Genomic DNA, 20,223 nt, shown 5'->3' on the forward strand with positions numbered 1-20,223 from the left:
GGTAGCGGACATAGCGGTGGCGGCGGGGATTTGTTCATCTTGTCGTTCCTGTTCCTTCACATGGAGGAAGGGAATCTTGGCCACGATTTGTCGACCAGCGGTCGGGAAACGTCCTTCGCCATCAGACGCATAGGAAGCGAAGTCCCGCTTGCCCCCCATGCTATCGAAAATAGTCGAAAGGTTGTAACGGTTCCGGATTGATACAGTATGGTAGATAGGTGCCGTAGTTGCCGTCACCGACGGGATTGCAGTGGTGATGCTTGTATGGTAGCCGACGCAGAAACAGGCGGTTCACGTCTCGCATATGATGCTGACCGCACCTGGGTGATAAAAGTGAAGCAACGAGTCGAAGACGAAAGAAACGAGTCGTAGACGGATTGTTGAGGTCAAGTCCGTGAGCTATCTCTGTGTTGACATGAACAAAGACGTCGAAGTTGCAGGCTTGTCAGCTGAAATATGAGCGAGGGCCTATCACGTGGGCGGGGAGACCATATGCCAGTCATCGTAAGCCACGCAATGCGACCACATTCAGGCTGCCAGGCTGCCACATTCTCGTGGCGGGCACGCTGACGCTAACGACGGGCTAATCATGCAGTCCAGTTGAATGCTGTGTTTTTTTAGTTGCTTTATTGAGCACGGCAAGTGTGAGGAAACCTGCGATGTATTGGGATGGGACAAGACCCTGAAAATGCAGTGCATCGGAATACCTCTAGTCTGTATGGGGCTTGGTAATAAAGAAGGCGGGCAGGAAGGCCAGCTAACCAACGAGAAGGTGCTGGCGTGTACGAGATGTCGTAAGCTCCATGCTACAGTAATGACGAAAGGATTGCCGCGCAACTGAATGGAGGAGACCGGCGGAGTTCAACGGTTCAAGTGGAAGTTGATGGAATAGTGGTCTAAGTTTCGACAAGACGAGAGACCCCCGAGGACCCAGCTTAAGTACCCGAAAACCGATAACAACCTGGGTTGGGCACGAGCATCGAGCGGGTGTTCCTTCCGTCGCATGTCGCACAGCCAAGGCTCACCATTGCACTTTCCCTTGGGTGACTAGTGTTCGGGGCGGCAAGCCGCTGCCCTTCCCAGAGGGTGCAAGGCTGGATCCTGGGTTGTGGCCCGTGTAGAGCTGGATTCAGGTGATGAAAGGCTAGATTCCTAGGTTGCTTGTCATTCGTTGCTTTAGAATTCCATTTACTTTCTTTCTTGCCAGGGTGCTGCGCCCCCCGGGACCCCCCTTTGCCTACGGCGTTGTAGGGTTATAGCGCGAGGCACGGGACGATTTGCGGGCTCACGGAGTGCACTAACAGAAACAAAAGTTAAGATGTTAGGCCTAACAATTTTTTCGGGGCGAAAAGCAGTCCGTACAGTAACAAATACATAGTACGTGCGGGGTTTTGTATGGGGTCCGCCCGCGAAAAGCACTAACACCCTACCCGTGTTTTTTTTTAGCGGCCCAGCTCGTGTAGGTATATAGAGATGGTGAGGCTTTCCTCCGTCCTCGCAACACTCAGCCACTCGACAGGGCCAGTTCACAGCCACGAGTACAATACAACTAGTAATACTGGCATGTATCGTTAGCGTAGTTCTTATGACGGGACAGAGCAGTTGTTGTTGTTGTTGTTGTTATTTTTAACGTCTACTTCCGCCTCCCGTAGGGTATGAGACGTGCCACAGCGGTAGATCTAGTGTACAGAGATAAGGGCAATGGCCTGTGTGTCTCTATCCGTCCACCACACCAGTAATCCGAGGGCAAACCGAGGCCTATAGCCAGTGTATCTCACGTGCTGCCCATAGCGTAAACGCGGCCCAGCACCTCCATCAATCGCCCAGTGGACGAGCCAGCAATGTAGCGAAGTCCGTAAAGACAAAGAAAAGACAAAAGAAAAGGGAAAACTAAAAACACTCTACTCCTCACCGCTCTCTCCCTCGCTGTCGTCCCTCACGGCTTCCTCCCGCCGTCTAACCCGATGGACCAGCCTGTCCAAATCCGCCGTAACCCTCTCGATCTCATGGCCTTGGCCAACTTCTATACCTTCGTCCCGTAGGAACCTGGTAAGGTTGTCAGCAGTGCCTCCGTCGTCAATGTGTTGTTTCCAGAGTGTGTGGCGCCAAGCCTTCCTTGTGTAAGTCCACGAAAAGAAGTGGGAGGTCTGTATTCTAGCAATAAATTGTTGCCAGTAAATACCGATAGCAAGGGAGAGATTCTTCCGCGTAGCTGCCTCGCCTGTGACCGGGGAGACCGCGTACGCCTTCCTACAGAAGAAGGGTGGAAGGGGTTCTTCTAGCTTCCACAGAAGCATGTGAGCAAGGCGTCTTCGTGCTCGAAGCGCTCGTAGTAGTCCTTGAAATCCCCGTGGCCTGATCTAGCCGCCAGAAGATGGTGCAGGGAACGCCTGTCCAGCTCCAACTCCTCGTTAGGTTTAATAGAGACGCCTAGCCTATAGCCTGTATACGACTCTGGCTTGTTCTCTGCCCACCATGTCCAAACATTCTGCGTGATATTGCCATTGCGGTCCCTCCAGCGTTGCTGTTGAGATGTACGACGACCAGGGGGACTCCCAATACGATAGGAAGCGATAGGAAGCAATAGGGAGTAAACAATAAAGATTGGGGAGTAAACCAAGATTAATTCTTACAGGAAGAAAGATTGTGAAAGGCTAACTCGAGGTGGAGTTGTCCTCCAAGCCAGCCTCTTAGGATGCAAGGCTGAGTAGCTTAACAACCGCCCCATGCCCATTTATTGCCGCCATACGTAGCGCTGTCAGTCCATCCCTATCCTTAGGATCTGCGTTAACCTTGCCAGTATCGAGAAGCAGCTTAACAACCGCCTCATGCCCGCTCAGTGCCGCTATATGCAGCGCTGTCCCGTCAAACCAGTCCTTAGCACCTGCGTCAACCCTGCCAGTATAGAGAAGCAGCTTAACAACCGCCTCATTCCCATACTTCGCCGCCATATGCAGCGCTGTCCGTCCATCCTTATCCTTGGGATCTGCGTCAACCTTGCCAGTATCGAGAAGCAGCTTAACAACCGCCTCATGCCCATTCTTTGCTGCCATATACAGCATTGTCCTGTTACGATCCAATCAGAAATCCCTTACGTAAGCGAGATAGATTGACCAATAAGAAACAACCCGAACCTAGGGTCCCGGAGTCCCGAGAATACGGGACGTAACTCTTCCAGGGCAGGCTTGGCATTTCTCCTTCCCAGCCCAATTCCCTTTCTTCGCCTATCCAGACAATAGGATCTATGTTTTTCCCATGCGCTCGTCCTAAATTCCCACCTTATCTCCGGCAAGGCTGTGACTGAGTGTCGCGCGACTAACACCGCCAATAACGATGCTTCGAATTATGCGCGGTTGGCTCCTGTTCTCCACGCGCCAACGCAGACAAAATGCGCAGCGTGCGGGGTTGGTAATTCAGGCAAAGGCAGCGCCTTGAAACAAAGACAACAACAGTAACCACCTTCCATTTTTCTATATCATATAATGTGGCACGTGGTACTCACATGCCCTACTGCAGACTGCTCTCTTAGTGCCGCCTACACTTTTGCCAGCCAGTTTCGGTCCTCAGAACCTCCACTAATTCGACAGACATCGATCACCACATCTTCTGTCCTATTTCTAAATGCCTGTGCAATATATAATCAACATAAAAAGTTAAGAAGCAGCAAAAAGCATCGTTAACCTTATTCCCAGGAACATGTACATCCCGTTTGTCTTGCTGCTGTTCAGTAGTTCCCAAGATGGTGGTGCGCCGAAGTCATGTCTTGAGGATGGCTTAAGAGTCGTGCTTGACACTGACAGTCCTTCTGCCAGTTGACGAGTTACCTAATACTGCATGTTATTCTTGAGGTAACCACCTACCTCTCATTGTGCAAGTCGTGGCGCAAAGCCTGCATTCTTCGAGTGTACTCTGACTTCAAACCGGTAGATTGATCTCCTTTGGTGATGTGTCTTAGAGGTATGACTCCTTCGGGATGATGAGCGATACCTTTGGGGTCTCCGTAACCATCTCCGAGAGGCAAAAGAGATTGTGGAACTAATGCTGTATGCACCCCGTGCGATACTCTTTTGCGCGGGCACATGAGTGTTGGTAATGCTGCGGACATATAAAATGCAAGTCCTCGCTGCATGCCTATTTCGAGGCCCGTACCTGCATACCTTATCTTTTACCTTTTTTGCCTCTCCGGCTTCCGATGATGCCTTCTTTTATTCCTGCGAGTGTGAGTCTTGGGGCCGCGGAGCACTGACCTCACCTTCTGGTTGATATATATATTTGCAACTGAAGTGTTCTTTCCTTCTCTTCCACTTTTCGAAAATCTCCTTCCGGTAGCAAGTCTCGACCAACAACTTCTACACTCACCGAACTTCAACTACGTACGGTACTTTACCCACGAATCATTCGTCATGTTCTGCGGTCTACCCAAAGTAACCCGGTCCCGACTTGGGAACAACACCAACACCAAGGAGGAACGGGAGAGGAACAAACTATAGAAGAAACAGAAGAAGGTACAACCAACCTCGAATGACCAGTGGAAGCGCCAGGGCGAAACCCCCGAGTGTAGTACAACCACGGAAATTGTCAGCAACCAGACCCCGCCAACAACTTCCATGAATACCAGGATAAGGAACAAAGGTATGCGGGCTGAATTCTGCTTGCCATTGACCGGCGTCAAAGGCACTTGGCTTCTTACCTGCATCGTTCGTCTCGCTCGGCGGACGAGTTGCGCCACTGACCGACTCGTTGGAAGACGTATACGTGTTTTTGAGGGGCGATTGGCGGCCTCGGGGGACTGAGCGTGCTCGTTGCTTTGCGCGCGAAAAGGCGTCAGCTCCGGGAATGGTGGTCGATCCACCGGCGTTAAACTGAAATCCTGCACCAACCTTTTCCTGGTCCACAAAGCTGGCGTTGATATCCTGAACGCCACTCCGGGTAAAGTCGGCTGATGCCTGTTGCTTCTGGGTGTATCCATCGTCGTCGGGGACGGTGAAACTATGGGGGTATACGCTGTTAGTCGCTCGCTGCTTCTGGACCCTGTTGTATACGTTGGTCTTCCTGGGCGAGAGGGGGTTGTCGGTCGGCTTTATATGCTGTCTCCGTGAATGCATCTTACGCCTTCCCAGGAGAAGCTGCAGATGGTCGTGCATATCCTTCTCAAAGGAAGACATGTCCCCGGAGGTCGACTGATCTCCACTCGGAGTTTTCCTGCCATGAGACTCCCGGTTATTTGCCGTATCTTCATGAGCTCTTCCGCGGTAACTTCCCGCGCCGGCATGACTGAACACATGCGGCGGTCGAATCTTGCTGGGTTGACCGAAAGAGGATGTTGACTTGAAGTATTCATCGGGTTTAAAGAAAGGAGATGGAGCGTACACTTTGGGGCCATCCTGCGCTGATTCCGAGGTTCCGGCTTGAGCTGTGAGGACGTTAGACGCTGCATCTTACAATAAAGACAAAGCTGACATACCGTTCGGGTTGCTCCTCATAGATGAGGTGGACGCACGCGGCGTCGGGTTGGCTGCTGTATTGGGTGCTGACCTGGGTTCAGCTTCCTGGGCATAATAACGCGCGCTGGCTCGCGGCTCAGCTTTCGAGGTTCCAGAGGATGTGGTCCCGCCGTTGGCCGCCTTCCCGAAGCTGTTGGACTCACCGACACTAGCGCTGCGTTGTCGCGACGGGCGCGGACGGGGCACCTCTTCCTCGGATTCCTGGGCGGGCCGGGATGGGTCTTTCATGGACTTTGCTCTGTTGACGTTGGCACCTTCAAACGGGTTGAACTTTTCGCCGATATGCGAGGCATAGGGGGTCCGTTGTCTGCTGTCCAAGTATGTCTCACTGAACTGCTCGCTCAAAGGGTCAACCGGAGTGGGGGTCGATTGCGGCCGTGATTTCCTGATGTTAGCGGCGGTATCCTCAAACATGGTGGTCGTAGCCGTGTGGTGGGCGCTGGAAGTGTAGTTGTGCCTCGACACAGGTGGTTCGTCGCCCACTGGGGAATCCGGTGAATAGCCAGCCCGTCTGGCGGTACCAAAGGCAGCGTCCGCACGACGAGCTTGCCCCGCGGTCCGTGGTGGTACTGGAGGCGGCTCCCTCCTGGCACTTTCGGTCCGTTCGGTCCATTCGGTTCGTGCTGACGCATAACCTGACGACTTGGGCGTCGACGAAGATGTCTGGCCTGTCTTGGTACTTGATCGCATAGCATCCCATGCGCGCAAGTTGTCGGCAGCAGATGCCGTCTTTGGTGGGACTGGACGTGAAGATGAGGAGGACGAGGGTGTCCCCCATGCCGAATAGCGTGCGTGTGCTGACGGACCCGGGTCGGCACGAGACGGCATATGAGGGGTTCGTCGCGTTGGAGGAGCGCCATATCTGTCTGCCATTTCGGCGGAGACGTTGGAGTAGGGGTTTCCGCGGTGGCCAGCAGCTGTTGGATACCTGCTCGTAGAAGCTCCTCCTCGTTTCCGATAGGCATCGTACTTGGCCTTAATGGACAGGTCGCTAAGGACCTCATGTGCGGCTTGGATGTGGATGAACCTATCCTTGGCTTCCTCCTCTTTTCCTCGGTTGCGATCCGGGTGGTATTTGAGGGCAAGCTTCTTGAACTGCTTCTTCACCTCAGCGGTATCCGCCGTTGAAGGCAGCTCAAGGTCCGCATAGTAGTCGCGGTCATAGTCCACCTTTACTACCATGTTGACGGTGTTGTGATGTTAACCGAAGGTACAGAAAATCCTTGCATACCACTGCGTAGGGTAGTATATCGTGTCGAAAGACCAGCTGTGAAGAGCGATGTAGCGAGCAGAGATGATGCAAAAATCGATCGAAAGCGGGAGGGAAAGTGGTCGATTGCGAGCGAACAAGGGTGCCTATAGTAGAAAGGGTTCGTTTGGAATGTTTTCTTTGCTAGCGAAAGGCAATGAATGTCTGATGTTGTTGCTCTGGCGCAGGGAGAGAACCCAAGGTGGTGGTGAATGGAGGAGGTCGCGTGTTCAGAAGTGTCGGTTGTCGGGCACGAATGATAAGTCGGGTGGGTGAAATCTCGGCGCGATCAACGAGCGAATGCGCGGTCGAGCTTTGTTGTCTGGAGGAGAAGAAGAACTTGTTAGGCTGACGGTTTGTTCCAGGCTGTTCAACTGGTCAAAGTTCAGGGCTGCGTCACTGGCCAGGGCTTGGATGGGCTGGTCAGGATGAGTGCGGGGCAGGCAGGGCAGGACAGAGCAGGGGGCATGTTTACCAGTGGAGGTGAGTCTTCCCGTCTGTCGAAGCGTGACGGATGCAGCTGCAGCGTAGAAGGGGAGGATGTAGACAGACGCAAAGGGCAAGACGCGGCTGTTCTTGTTGACCCGTGTGTTGGTGGGATAGTCTTGCAAAAGTTGGTGGTGACAGTTGTTGCTTGTGGAAGAAATAACCTAACTTGGATGGAAGGGTGACTCTGTTTTAGCCGCTGGCTCAGTCCGATAAGCTTGTGATAAGCACGCGGGCCTGAACCTCAGCTTGAGCGAGTCTGGTACAGGTTAGGGGGGTGATTATGGAGGCAGCCAACCGCAAACAACGGCAGTAAACACAAGGACTTGCCGAATGCAATTGATACTCCAACAGCTTGCAGAAAGCAGAGCCAGTAGAATAGGGCTGCAGTGCAGTGCAGTACTGTAACCCAGACCGTTTTTGGAGTTTTACAGACCTCTGTCTATACGGGATTCAAATTGACGAGGGAAACCCAACTCCGTCGTGCTTTACCGTGTAGGTCTTGTGATTGTAATTGCAACTTGTTGTCCAGCTGGTGGTGATCAAAACACAAGAGTGGAGCTTTCCCCCGCCACTTGGCGGCAGCTCCCTACACTTTTCAACATGGCCCTGTGCCTGAAGGAAAAAAGAGACCAGCAGACCCGATAGGTTTAGGTGGGTCATTCCCAACCTCGAAGCGATGGAACCCTCTGCCTTATGACGTACTATTCCCTATCTTCTATTTAGTTGTCTCTATATACGCTACGGCCTTATTGAAAATGTAAAAAGAAAGAAACATTATTACGATAGTTCGTAATAATTGAATAAAGAACGAAGTTGTGTTTATTTACTTCCACTTCCACGAACTCAACCGCACTCTAGCGCGATTTCGGTGAAGCAGGGGGTTCTTTGGTCTCAATGTTGGTCGGGTGGCAAGACTTGGACACCTCCAGGCCCTCTTCACCACAGCAACCGCCGTGATGACCGCGGCCGGACCTGCTTTAGCCAGGGGAAATACTTGCGAGACGCTGTCTCTATAGTCCTTTTCCCTCCTTACCTAGTTTATATCAAACAAGCAAAACTTCTTCCCTGGTCGACCTTTCTATCCAACTTGGCACCAAAAGATAACCCAAGCCAACCCTGCGATATGCATTCGGTGAGCCGTCCTCTGTTGAGCTGACGATCAACGACAGCCACTTGTATCTCTCCTCTGATCCGTTCTTTTCCGCTGCCCTCTTTCGCGCGTTATTGAACTTGCGTTCATATGTCATCATCACATTCGTCGTTGTGACTCGCCAAAGCGGAAGGAAATACAGAGGCCCTGGAGCAACGCCGCCATCGTCAAAAAAGCACCATCCCATAAAGCTGCCCTTGTCCATGGAGTTTGCAATTGTGACGGGCTGGCCGTTGGCGTAATCCAACGTTGTATCATCAGCTGGGCACGTGTCTTGGCCACGGAGACGACCGCACCACTTCCAGCAACGATCGATGTACTCCCTTTGCAGACGACTAAGCGCATGCCACCTCTCGCTGACGCTTTCATCACGAATCCTTCGATACTCGTTCCCATTGACACAAAGGTCACAATCATGTCTGGCAGCTCCCGCCCTGAAAGGGATGAGCATGGCTTCCAACAAGAGGGCACCCGGCGGCGTCATAGCCTGGCTCTCCTCCTCGGTAAAAGGAGCAATCAGCCTGCAAGCGCTGTTATCCGCATCATCCCCCACCCACGTCCCATCATTAAGCCCATCCATTCCATGCAGCGATCCCGGCTCATGCGAGCTCCTGCCTAGGTCAAACTCGACAGCTCCCGTCGTGGACGCCCACGACCAAGTGGGATATGGGCTCCCGGGAATGTCTCGACACACTCGCCCGTTGCGCGGGAACCAGCACAGAAACGCCGGGAAAAGATTCAGCCAGACCCCGTTGGAGTACGACCCATACCTCCATCGCTTCTTCCTGCAAAACGCCGCCGCGATCCCCTGCAGCGCAGCCAGCTTGTCAGACTTGTACGTCAGATTCCGCGACGTGTACTCCTGCACCACGTCGACCCAGCCCGTGAGCTCGCGCGGGTTGGCGGGCGAGATGTCGTACCCGACCTCGGTCTTGGCCCGGCGCTGCAGCCGGCTGCCGACGCCGCCGCCGTACTGGTCCCAGGGCAACGAGGGGCAGCGGCAGGCGATGCCGAAGGCGGTGAAGGAGACGAGACGGCGCGAGAGCATGGATTCTTGGAGGGTCCAGCAGCGGGAGTTGAGGGGCGCGTGCGAGCGATCGATACCCTTGACGATATCATGTCTGATGGTGTTGTCCAAGAGGATCAAGGAACTTTTGGTGCATGTGCTATCTCCTTCTTTTGCTTCTCTTCCCTCCTCCCCGTCCGCGTGGAAGGGCAACTGGACCATTTGCTTGGAGAGCTCGGCCATCCTTCGCACGTGGAAAAGTCCTTGAGAAGAGTCCTCTGCTGCATCGGCGCAGATTGTAAACAGCGCCTGCTCGTAAATGCAGTGCATAATGGCACCCGCCTTCTTCCAATCCTCCTTGTCGTCTTGAACGATGCATAGGGAGTCAATCCAGAGGTAAGAAACGCCCAGAAGGGCGCAGACCATGGTTGCATCCTGGAACGTCGGTGGTAGAGAAGTGAAGGGGATCTCGCGCTTGTGCTTCTTTAGATTGGCCTTGATCGTGCAAAGTGGTCTTTTCTCTGGGGGTCCCCAGCAGTGGCTCAGGGCAACGTACTGGTCCACGTATAACCTTCCTTCAAGGGTGGTTTCGACGAGTTTGATCGTCGGTGGTGGACTATTATCGGTTAATGTGTTTCTTGCCAGTGTTATCTTGAGAAGTCTGGTGGGCGGATGGGCTCGTTCAGGGGATGCAGAGGTAATAATATCTCTTGCCTCCCTACAAGCCTTCTTCCTCTGGGGACTGATTTTGTTTTGCCTTCTTGCCCCACCGCAGCAGGGCGAGATCAAAGCAGTCGGCGGCCCCCACCAGTCTTCTTCGTCACTCTTGGCTAGTAGGGTATCCGTAACGGTCTCTGCCTTGTTGAGAGTATCTCCGGCATATGCCTTCGCACACTCTGCATGCTTTTCCAGACAGTCTCGGAGCCATCCTTGGATAAAAGGAGCTGCGATAGGTGCAGTCACATTGATTTTCCGTGCGAACGCCTCTACCATCGGTATGTACTCATGTCCGAAAATCCCGGACTTTTCTGCCGGACTGCCTGTAGATTTTAAGCGCGTATTGTAGACATTATGTAGAGAGGTCAGCGTACCTTGCATTGTGCCAATCTGTATCGTGCCATCGTTGACTGTCGTCCATGCTTTGAATCTGAAGCCACGCTTGGTATTCGGATCGAAAGCGCCCAAGGTCACGCAGATATACTGCGCCTGACCAGCCTCGCCCTCAGCGAAGAGGCCAATGTAGTGATGAGAGTCATTGCATTCCTCTACTGACTGAATCTTGGGATCCACGACGACGCTGTATTATGGTTGGTAAGTTGTGTCAGTCAGTCGTAAAAGGTGCAGGGCTGTGATTAGAGTATGGAGACATATCAAGACTAAGAGAGCTTTCCAGGCCTGGCTTTTGTGAGACACTTACGCATTGCAGGTCAGATTCCTGTAGACCATTTCACACAAAGAGCAAGAATCTTTCTGTCGGCTTAGTCCCGCCATCGTGCATCGCCGCCATAGTTGAGATTCTTTGGGCATCACCATAGATGAGTAGTCGACCAATGAAGGGTCGTCCGGGGAACAACGTGGCAGGTCCTGAACTCTCAGCTGCTGACATGATTGACACAGTTGACTCATTGTAGAGCACCTGTCTCTACGACTCGAGCAGTGAGCGGGCTGACGATGGATATCAAAAAGGTTTAGCTCAATGCCAGAAGCTTTCAAGAGAGCCCAACTTGATGTTTAAGGGGAAGCCACTTACGCACAGGCCACGTTATTCTCCCCATTGAGCTTGTTGTAAATCGCCCCCGTTCTTCCTATTGGATGTCTGGTACCGGAATGGCTGGATTTCTGGTATCTGACAGCCTAGCCCAAATTAGCTAGTCTGTCATAGAGGTTGCCAGCCAGGTTCCAAACTGGGCTCCAAACTGGGCCTTAAGCTCTGCGTTAAACCGCCGGACCTGCTTTAGCCAGGGGAAATACTTGCGAGATTATCCACACCTTTTGTCTTGATGTTGATCCCCCAGATTCTGGTTGTTGCCGCGGGCCATCACAAGTGCAGCCTCTAGCCCTCCATGCCGTGCCCTTGGGACCTTGGCCACACACCACTGATGGAGAGGTCACGCTTCAGCCGAGACTCGGAGAGGCCCAGCCTCAACTGACAGCCGCCTGTGACTGCGTTGTTGTCTCGTGGCTCCGTTATTCCCATAGACCGTACTTTATCCAGCCCGTCTATAATGACGAGGCACTTACATTATAGTCCCTCTTCTGAGGAGAAACTAAAACTTTGCGGACACTGTTGTGAGCATTTTACCACTGGCGTTCGGAACCGTCACCGTTACCTTGGGCAGACCTTCCGAAGAGACGTGTTTTTTTTTTATCGCTGTCCCTTTATAGGACATAGTTTTGCGCATAAGTAATCATCACATACGGCCATAAATGGTGGAAAACTCGGGATCCCGTCCGCTCTCCCATAGATAAGCCACCTGCCACCGGGCATCTCGAGGCTAATGCCAGGCGTTGAGGCTCTGCTGAGCCTTGCGACCCTGACCCTGGACTGTGGGCGATGTCCGTGTGACATCACAAGAGAAAGGAATTGAGAAAGACATGGAATACATTATATGTCTTGCGAGAAACCAATAAACCAAACCAGTCCTGATACGCTGCCGATGGATATCATCCGTCCCTGGAGGTCATAACTAGACGGTCGGTAATTCGGTGGCAGCCAGAGTACGTTCTGGCCGTTGCCAGTAATCCAAGACCTATCCTGTCCCAAGCCATAGCTATGGCTCTTTAGATTATCTAGTACAACTTGGCTTTCGGTAGTTTCTGTATCTATTTTGATACGTCCAACGTTGGTACGTAGGTAGCGATTAGTATCGTCAAATGATAAATGGGTCTTTGTAGTACGAGTATTAATCGTTTGGAGGCAGTTCCCCGATATCGGATCCCAGATCTTGATCGTGTCATTCCACGAACCGGACGCAAGCCGCTGGCCATCAGGCGAGAATGCCACTGAGAAAACGGGGCCGCTATGGCCTTCTAGGGTCTGGAGGCAGCTCCCCGACGCCGGATTCCAGATATTGATCGTTTGGTCCAACGAACCGGACTGCTCCTCGTCCTGCTCCTCATCCTGCTCCTCATCCTGCTCCTCGTCCTCCTCCTCGTCCTGCTCTTCGTTTTCTTCATAGTCCCTCCCTTTAGTATCGTTATTGCCGACAGCATTGCTAATATTTCGAGACTGACCAAAATTCTGCCTTTTGCTGTGTAGTAGAAGGGTGAAGTTTGATTTCCGTTTCTTGGTGGGGGGCCCATGGGAAAGCTTTTTGAGGTTGCCATGGGACAGACCGTAGAACCCGTCTTCTGGACAAACAACCCATCCACGTGGAATTGCTTCTTCACTAAGCAAAGTGAAATTGGTTGCTATAGCAAGAGACGGGGTTTGATTGATAACTGCGTGATATTGGCGTGGTCGTGTTATAACTAGGTCGCCGGGGCCAGCGCGAATAATATCGAACTTGATTCCTTCTTCGAGTAGCCCCGACGATCTGCAGCCAGAAAGTCCTTTTTGGATTGCGGATGAGACAGGTGAACGGGGTTAGTATGATCCATTGAGGCTGGTGCTGAATTCAGGTCTCTTGGATGTCGTGTATATAGCTTCGTTTCCAAAATGTCAAAGAATCTGTCGACTATAGGTACGTGATCGGGATTGAATTCGGGTCCAAAAGTCGGAAGAGGAGAACGAATGTACGTAGAGTGGTGTGATGTCCGTTCCTATGAGGGTCTTGAAGAGTTGACAACTGGCATGTCCAAGTCTGATGATGCAAGGATAGGATATGAATACGAGAATAAGGCAACCGAAAATCGGGGGATGTCCTGAACTTTTATCTTGGAACACAATCCATGAAGAAACTCTCTTCACCTATCACTCCATATTAGATGAAGTACGACGTCTTCGACTATGGTGGATTGGCATCTAAAAAGCCCTTTCGGTTATCCATACCGTGCCACGGCTATCATCTGCGGTGGTTGTCATGCAGACGCTCGCAGATATTGGATGGTTGCGCTATTAGGAGAGACATGAAGAACAAGTTGCATTGGCGTCGACACAATTTGGGATATGGATCTGACGACAAGCATCCTGCTGCCTTGTCTGGGTGATCTGGGTTTCTCTCTCCTTTCTTTTCATTCGGAAGACACCTTCTCCGGCGACTTACTATCCTTGACAATCACCCGTAACCATCTCGGGGAAGGCTCTCGATTTGGAGGATGTGACGAACCGTTACAAGCACAGGAGTATATCGCTGGGAAATAAGAATAACGGTAGTAGTAGCCAAAAGGTACTGGTCGATTGTATCAGTTGGTTGCTTGCTGAAGAGCCAGTATCTAAAGAGGCCTGGGAAGGCCGTTTTTATATACCGGCCTTCATGGACCCGATATACTGGACCCGTGGACCCGAACTTTCGTCTCGGGTCCAACCTGATTGGTCTGTTGGTTCTATTTGGTTTAGCTTACATAAGTGATCCCTGATTGGATCGTAACAGAGGACTGATTGGCCTCAAACTGGTCTTCGTTTGTAATTACTGACAATGACTAGGGTTTATTACGCCACGAAAGCCTCTTTTCTGTCTCTCTCTGTCTATTCTTATGCCTCTATCCGTCTCCTTCGAGCTCCCAAAGACTGGAAGAGATAAAAGGGCAACCCCCTACGGCACCTGTCCGCTCAAAGCCTCCCGAACCTTACCCTTGCATCCTGCCTTCAACCCCCTATCTTTTTCCTCCCTCTTCCTCCCTCTTCCTCTAACTTGCTCTTCCTCTCTCTATCTTCCCTCATCTATTTTCATGGCACCTCGTCAGCTGGCCTGTATGTATAAACTGCGGAATCAAATTAGTCAACTGGATTCAATCCCAACCAGGTACCGCAGCCTATTGGAGCATCGTCTGGTTATTTCGTGTAGTGAATTCAAGCGCCAGGACACGAGAGACTGACAGCCTCGCAAAGTCATTCGGCGTTGGTCCCGACTACTCCTTCTCCTCATTTTTACTGCCAATGCTCGCCAAAGCCAGACAATGGCGGCTATCAAAAGCTTATTTCACTGCCTCAGAAAGGCGCAACACATTCTCTTCTCTCTCGTTGGATTTGGCGACGTCCTTTACATCAAGCCTGATGTCAGCGTGCCACATCAACTTTTCGTCTTTCAAGGATCAAATGCAGCTTTGATGCTGCAATGGAGGACATGCCAAAAAGGCAACCAGAGGGTTCACTTCGGGTAGCGTTTGTTTTGATATCAAGGCTTCCAGCCTCGCTTCGAGCCAAGCCCCATGCAAGTATGCCAGGGGGCGGGGGTGCTGACACGGGCCCCCACCCAGGCTTAAAGCCATCCCACCATACCGTCCGTCCACTCAACCCCCAGCATATGGGGGTAGCGACGGTGAGGTGCTTGGCTTGAAGCCATGCTTGAAGTAGTTGTGATACGCGTGGTGGCCTCTGGGCTTCGCGTGCAGTATTAGTGTTCCTTGACATTGCTAGAGTATAACAGACGACAGGCTTGATCGGCCTAGTTCCTCAGGCATGCATTGGCGTCCTGTCGCTTGCACTCTTTTGATGTAAGAAGACGCATCGGACGCACAAGTATGAATTGGTTGTATTTCACACGTTGAACTTGTGAGCCATGGATGGGTACCTCATTCAAAGACTGATTTACGATTTTCCGCATCCGAAAGTGTCAGCGGGAGCATCGTGTCATCTCGTTCCTCTGTTGACGACAGCAGCATCTTCAACCGCACCTCAACTCGCAATGGCGCCAGATCTCGCTCTCCACAAGCGTGCTCTGATCCAAAGCATAATCGACTGTAAACTAAAGTTGACAAGGATCCAAAAGATGACGACTCAGCAGAAATAGTCGGCTGTACTGCCCGCGCGATCCCCGTATCCGATTAAACCTGCTTCACTTCGGAACTATAACAATACTACCAAACGGCAATCCCGCTTTGTTGGGGCGGCCTCGCGCACAAATAGGTTGACTCGGGGATTCGCGATATTGTGATGTTGGGGCTCGTACCCACTGGACTAGTCATTTGAGGAGTCGTCTAAATCTATTCCCCAAGCAGAGTGAAGGCAGATAGTGCGCGAGTGGCGATGTCTGTTCTTCGCGAAAGATGAGTCACCGAGGAAACGTGTTCTCTTCGGTATTGATCGCTTGTCAACCCTCCTGACCGCCAGCACACATTCCATTCATCGCCACAGCATGTTCGCCCGCCGGGGTATTGCACATCTGACTTCGGGAAGAGAATTGAATCTGACAATCCTGCCTGCTCGAAGCAGAGTACGTAAGTGACTTAACACCGATGGGAACCATTAGAATTTCTCCTATAAAATAACCTATCCTCCCTGACCCTTCTGGTGTCAAGCTAGGAAAAAGAAATGTAAAGGGTGAAAGAAAGAAATTTCAAGGATATTAACGTCAAACCAATCGTGAAAAGCTAATAGTGAAAACTCGTCCCGACGAACAGCCGACGGATACCATCAGCTCTTGGACGGCGGAACAGCTTGGGCGGTATTCTGGTGGTAACCAGAGTACATTTTTGCCATTGCAGGTAATCCACGACTCATCCCGTCCTACGCCATATCCTTGCGCTACTAGATCATTTAGCCGAATTGCGTTTTCCGTAGTAGCTGTAGCTACTTCGATGCGCCCAGCATCGGTCATAAGGTAACGGCCCGTAGGATCAAACAATGCATGCGCTACTGGTATACCGACATCAATAGTTACAAAGCATTGCCCTGACGCGGGATCCCAGATTTTGATTGTGTTATCGTAAGAGCCCGATGCGAGGCGCTGGCCGTCCGGCGAGAATGCAACCGACTCAACCCAGTTACTATAGCCTTCTAATGTCTGTAGGCATTGCCCTGATGCGGAATCCCAGATTTTGATTGTGTTATCGTATGAGCCCGATGCGAGACGCTGGCCGTCCAGCGAGAACGCAACCGACCGAACCGAGCTACCATGGCCTTCTAATGTCTGTAGGCATTGCCCTGACGCGGGATCCCAGATCTTGATCGTGTCATCATAAGAGCCCGATGCGAGGCGCTGGCCGTCCGGCGAGAATGCAACCGACCGAACCGAGCTACCATGGCCTTCTAATACCTGTAGGCATTGCCCTGACGCGGGATCCCAGATCTTGATCGTGTTGTCGTAAGAGCCCGATGCGAGGCGGTGGCCGTCCGGCGAGAACGCAACCGACCGAACCGAGCTACCATGGCCTTCTAATGTCTGTAGGCATTGCCCTGACGCGGGATCCCAGATCTTGATCGTGTCATCATAAGAGCCCGATGCGAGGCGCTGGCCGTCCGGCGAGAATGCAACCGACCGAACCGAGCTACCATGGCCTTCTAATGTCTGTAGGCATTGCCCTGACGCGGGATCCCAGATCTTGATCGTATGATCGCTAGAGCCCGATGCGAGGCGGTGGCCGTCCGGCGAGAACGCAACCGACCGAACCCAGTCACCATGACCTTCTAATGTCTGCAGGCATGCATTCCATTCCATTTCTACAACTGGTTTCGTGCTAATCCAGTCCGGCTGCTCCGTCTTAAAATTTTGTTTTACTAAACTGCCTGTTGGTGCAAACACAAGGGCTGACGTGTACGCTTGAAGAGGGGCTTGCTCTATTATCGAACTGTAGGACAGAGCAAACCGGTAGGCATCTTGTACAAAGGCTGGTAACTGCCCTAGATCGCTATGGCCCTATTGTCTCTGTTAGTCCAACTTTCCTGTATTTTCTGTTTTTGTACTTACTAGCAGACCCTCGAGCTGTCTTATGGCGATGATACCCTCCGACATGGCTCGGAGTAGGCTGAGAGCTTCAAGCCAGTAAAGGTACTTCTTCGCGAGGAATCCATGGACGGCCTCACCGTCGTGTAGGAAAGCGTCCCGGTTCCCATTGGTGCCAGAAACAAATTCAGAAAGGTGGCTGACCCAATAAACGCATGAGTACCGCACTGTGGCCAGTGGGTCTGAAGGTGGCTTTCGAACCTCGTGGATTGGGAATCCGGGTGCCTCTAAGCCATACATGTCGCGTCGCAAGACCGTAGACATCGCATTGAGCGACTTTGAGAATATGATGTGGTCTACATCTTGTGTTCCCAAGGGGAAGACCCAGTTGAAAGCGTTGCGGGAGACTTGGTGCGCGGCCTTGCCCAATAGAAAGTCCTTGGCGGATTGGTGGACGAAATAAACAGTCTGGTCTCGTAGAGTCAAAAACGAGCCGCAAAGCCCTATAAGCTCTTCCAGGGACTGCGGATCATCTGAGATATCGTCTGACATCTCGACGAGAGTGGTCAGTTCTTGAAGGCTGATGGGTCGGCGAACAATAGAGGAGACGGCAAGAATTTGCCTGCACAGATCCGCATAATCGGACTGAATAATCTGCTCCATCATCCGCGCATACAGGGAATCCAACCCGGGGGGGAATGCCCGTAACTTTGTTAGTGTCTGCCACCTCCGAACGCTTGGGTCCGCAAGTACTTGGCAGACCAAGGCCACCCAGAGAAAAGTCCCATTCGCGTTAGAGGAGAGATAGTCATGTACAACCGTCTGCATTGCGCTGTCGTACTGTTTCCGCCGCGACAAGTGAAGGACTTTGTGGCGGATATATGCACTGACGGCAGTGGTGACGGATTCGGCGTTTAGCTCGAGGCTGAGTCTGGACTGCTGCGCGACCATTGCCAACTGTTCTTCGATCTGCACCCAGTTGCGACTAGATACAAGCCACTTGACACGAGCAGACACAGATGATATCTGGACGATCAATTTGAGAAGCTGCGGTTGGTCTGTCACACATTCGTCCAGAGCATCAATCACCAGATAAGTGACCTTCAAATTCGGGTCTTCTAACATCTCGCATAAAACCTTATGACAGGACGATCCATGCCATTGCGTCATCGGAGGGGTATGTGTTCTCCGGTAGATGTGAGAGCAGGCGTGGTTGCCGGTGGGCAAGTAGATAGATTAAGCCTCGTAGCACGGCAGTTGCGTTATTGATGCGCGAGTCGGCAGCTTGGCAGAAGAAATACGCCAAGTTGCCGCCGTCAGCGATAACACGTCGCTCTAGCTCGTCGATGATACCGCATAGCAACATAGTCTTGCCTTTGCCTGGATCTCCCTTAATCCAGAGCAGGCGACTCTCCCGCAGCTGGCGCCATCGGTTGAAGTCGGGGTTGTCGAAGACCCAGCGGTAAGCATCAGCCAGCAGACCACCCTTCGCCAGCTCAATCCGCTCCTTTTCGACGTGCGGGTCGCGCGGGTCTGTGGGCCACAATTTTGCTAGATAGAGGTAATCCTCGTGAACCTTGTCCTGCAGCCGCTTCAATGCTTTCTGCCTTCCTTCGCCGTAGAGAACCGGCATGTGCACATCGAAGATGCCGAATAGAGAGTACACCTTGTCTTCCTCGTATTTTGTGTCACGCTTCTCGATCCATCGCATCCGTTCAGCGACGCTAAAATCAGATAGAGGGACACCTTGGAAGGCTTTTCGCGGAATTCCGGTTATATCGTGGATTTCTTGTTCCAGAGATTCCTTATCTCCCAGGCGCTCGCCCTCTTTAGAGATGAATTCGACGATCGTTGGGGCAATGAGCTCTTGGAGGGTCCATCCTCGGGAAAACCATCTACTCTCTCGAAAGGCCGGTTGCCAACCGGAGCCGTCGCCGTGCTGATGGGTTGAGACGTCTGCTAGGTACACGTAACATTTCACCGCGCTGCGGTACCAATGGAACATGGAGTTGAGAGCGTGCTGAAGCTCGGCGCTGTCAGACTTGTCGATGCAGCATGTGTCGACCCAGAAGAATTTCAACCCATCGCGCCAGGCTTGGTCTCCGCAAAAACGAATCTTGGCGTAGCTTGCTTTGTTCTTGCCTGTACCGTCCGTCATATCTCTGAAGAGGACCTCTTCGGGACCCCATGTGTGTGAAAGTATCGCATACGGTGGAATCTTGTTGCTGGGGAGGTCCTCCGTCAGACGGACCCCGCCGGTATCGTCACGCTCTAGGAGTCGCATTGTAGAGTCCGTCAGGCTCAGCTCCCTCGGCAGCTAATCATACAAATGTTCGATGGTGGGAAAAGGCTCGCAGGCTTCGCGAGCGGACGGCTTATGTTCGCGGGACTGTAGGTATAGTAAATTAGTAATTGAAACTGGGGGAGTTGCTCGATAGACGAGAACTATTTACTATAAGTAAATGACAAAATTCGTAGCGTATATCTTGGGGGGTTTGATTGGGAGCCTTAAAGGTGGTTGCTGTTATTGTCTTTATTTCAAGGCGCTGCCTTTGCCTGGATCACCAACCCCGCACGCTGCGCATTTTGTCTGCGTTGGCGCGTGGAGAACAGGAGCCAACCGCGCATAATTCGAAGCATCGTCATTGGCGGTGTTAGTCGCGCGATACTCAGTCACAGTCTTGCCGGAGGTAAGGTGGGAATTTAGGACGAGCGTATGGGAAATACATAGATGCTATTGTCTGGATAGGCGAAGAAAGGGAATTGGGCTGGGAAGGAGAAATGCCAAGCCTGCCCTAGAAGAGTTATAGTACGAACTTGAGCAAAGGCCAGTTGGCGTCGTGCTGTACCTTTTAATGTTTCTTAAGTATAGCTGGTCCGTGCCCAAACCCTTTGAAAGAGTGCAGAGCGGACGCCAATTTCGCTCCTAGCTGTAACGAACTTGCTCAACTTGTCTATATCGTGCATGAGCTTCCTCCTCACTACAGTCGCATTCGAAATCGGCTTCCGGTTTTGTCGGGTTGCCCAAAATTCTCAGCGCACAGACCTTTATGGCTTGGCGC

At 52.1% G+C, this 20,223-nt stretch overlaps 4 protein-coding genes across 4 annotated transcripts; all 4 read right to left on the minus strand.

The window, feature by feature from the left end:
• Nucleotides 1–4,484: 4,484 nt before the first annotated feature.
• B0H65DRAFT_433366 (uncharacterized protein) lies at nt 4,485–6,686 on the minus strand (the record flags this gene model as incomplete). Its single annotated transcript, XM_062825064.1, has 2 exons — nt 4,485–5,413; nt 5,465–6,686. The coding sequence occupies 2 exons, from the start codon at nt 6,684–6,686 to the stop codon at nt 4,485–4,487; spliced, it is 2,151 nt and encodes a 716-aa protein (XP_062678794.1).
• A 340-nt stretch (nt 6,687–7,026) lies between these two features.
• On the minus strand, nt 7,027–7,400 carry B0H65DRAFT_591705 (uncharacterized protein; the record flags this gene model as incomplete). The annotated part of the gene is made up of 1 exon (XM_062831108.1): nt 7,027–7,400. A coding segment is annotated over one exon (372 nt), but the record flags the coding sequence as incomplete, so codon positions are not given.
• A 567-nt stretch (nt 7,401–7,967) lies between these two features.
• On the minus strand, nt 7,968–10,894 carry B0H65DRAFT_531669 (heterokaryon incompatibility protein-domain-containing protein). The gene is made up of 2 exons (XM_062828947.1): nt 10,816–10,894; nt 7,968–10,695 (listed from the first exon to the last, which is right to left on the minus strand). The coding sequence occupies exons 1-2, from the start codon at nt 10,887–10,889 to the stop codon at nt 8,286–8,288; spliced, it is 2,484 nt and encodes an 827-aa protein (XP_062678796.1). The 5' UTR covers nt 10,890–10,894; the 3' UTR covers nt 7,968–8,285.
• Nucleotides 10,895–18,611: 7,717 nt separating this feature from the next.
• Nucleotides 18,612–19,445, minus strand: B0H65DRAFT_407486 (uncharacterized protein; the record flags this gene model as incomplete). Its single annotated transcript, XM_062823814.1, has 1 exon — nt 18,612–19,445. A coding segment is annotated over one exon (834 nt), but the record flags the coding sequence as incomplete, so codon positions are not given.
• Between the last annotated feature and the right edge of the window lie 778 nt (nt 19,446–20,223).

Source organism: Neurospora tetraspora (genome assembly GCF_033439725.1).
Source record: "Neurospora tetraspora strain CBS 560.94 chromosome Unknown B0H65scaffold_7, whole genome shotgun sequence".
Lineage (NCBI taxonomy): Eukaryota > Fungi > Ascomycota > Sordariomycetes > Sordariales > Sordariaceae > Neurospora > Neurospora tetraspora.

Excerpts from the sequence above, each read along its gene's own strand:
- B0H65DRAFT_531669 (XM_062828947.1), bottom strand. The coding sequence starts at position 10,889 with ATGGCGGGACTAAGCCGACAGAAAGATTCTTGCTCTTTGTGTGAAATG. Across the intron at positions 10,696-10,815 it reads AGGAATCTGACCTGCAATGC|CGTCGTCGTGGATCCCAAGA; the intron begins GTAAGTGTCTCA and ends ACCATAATACAG.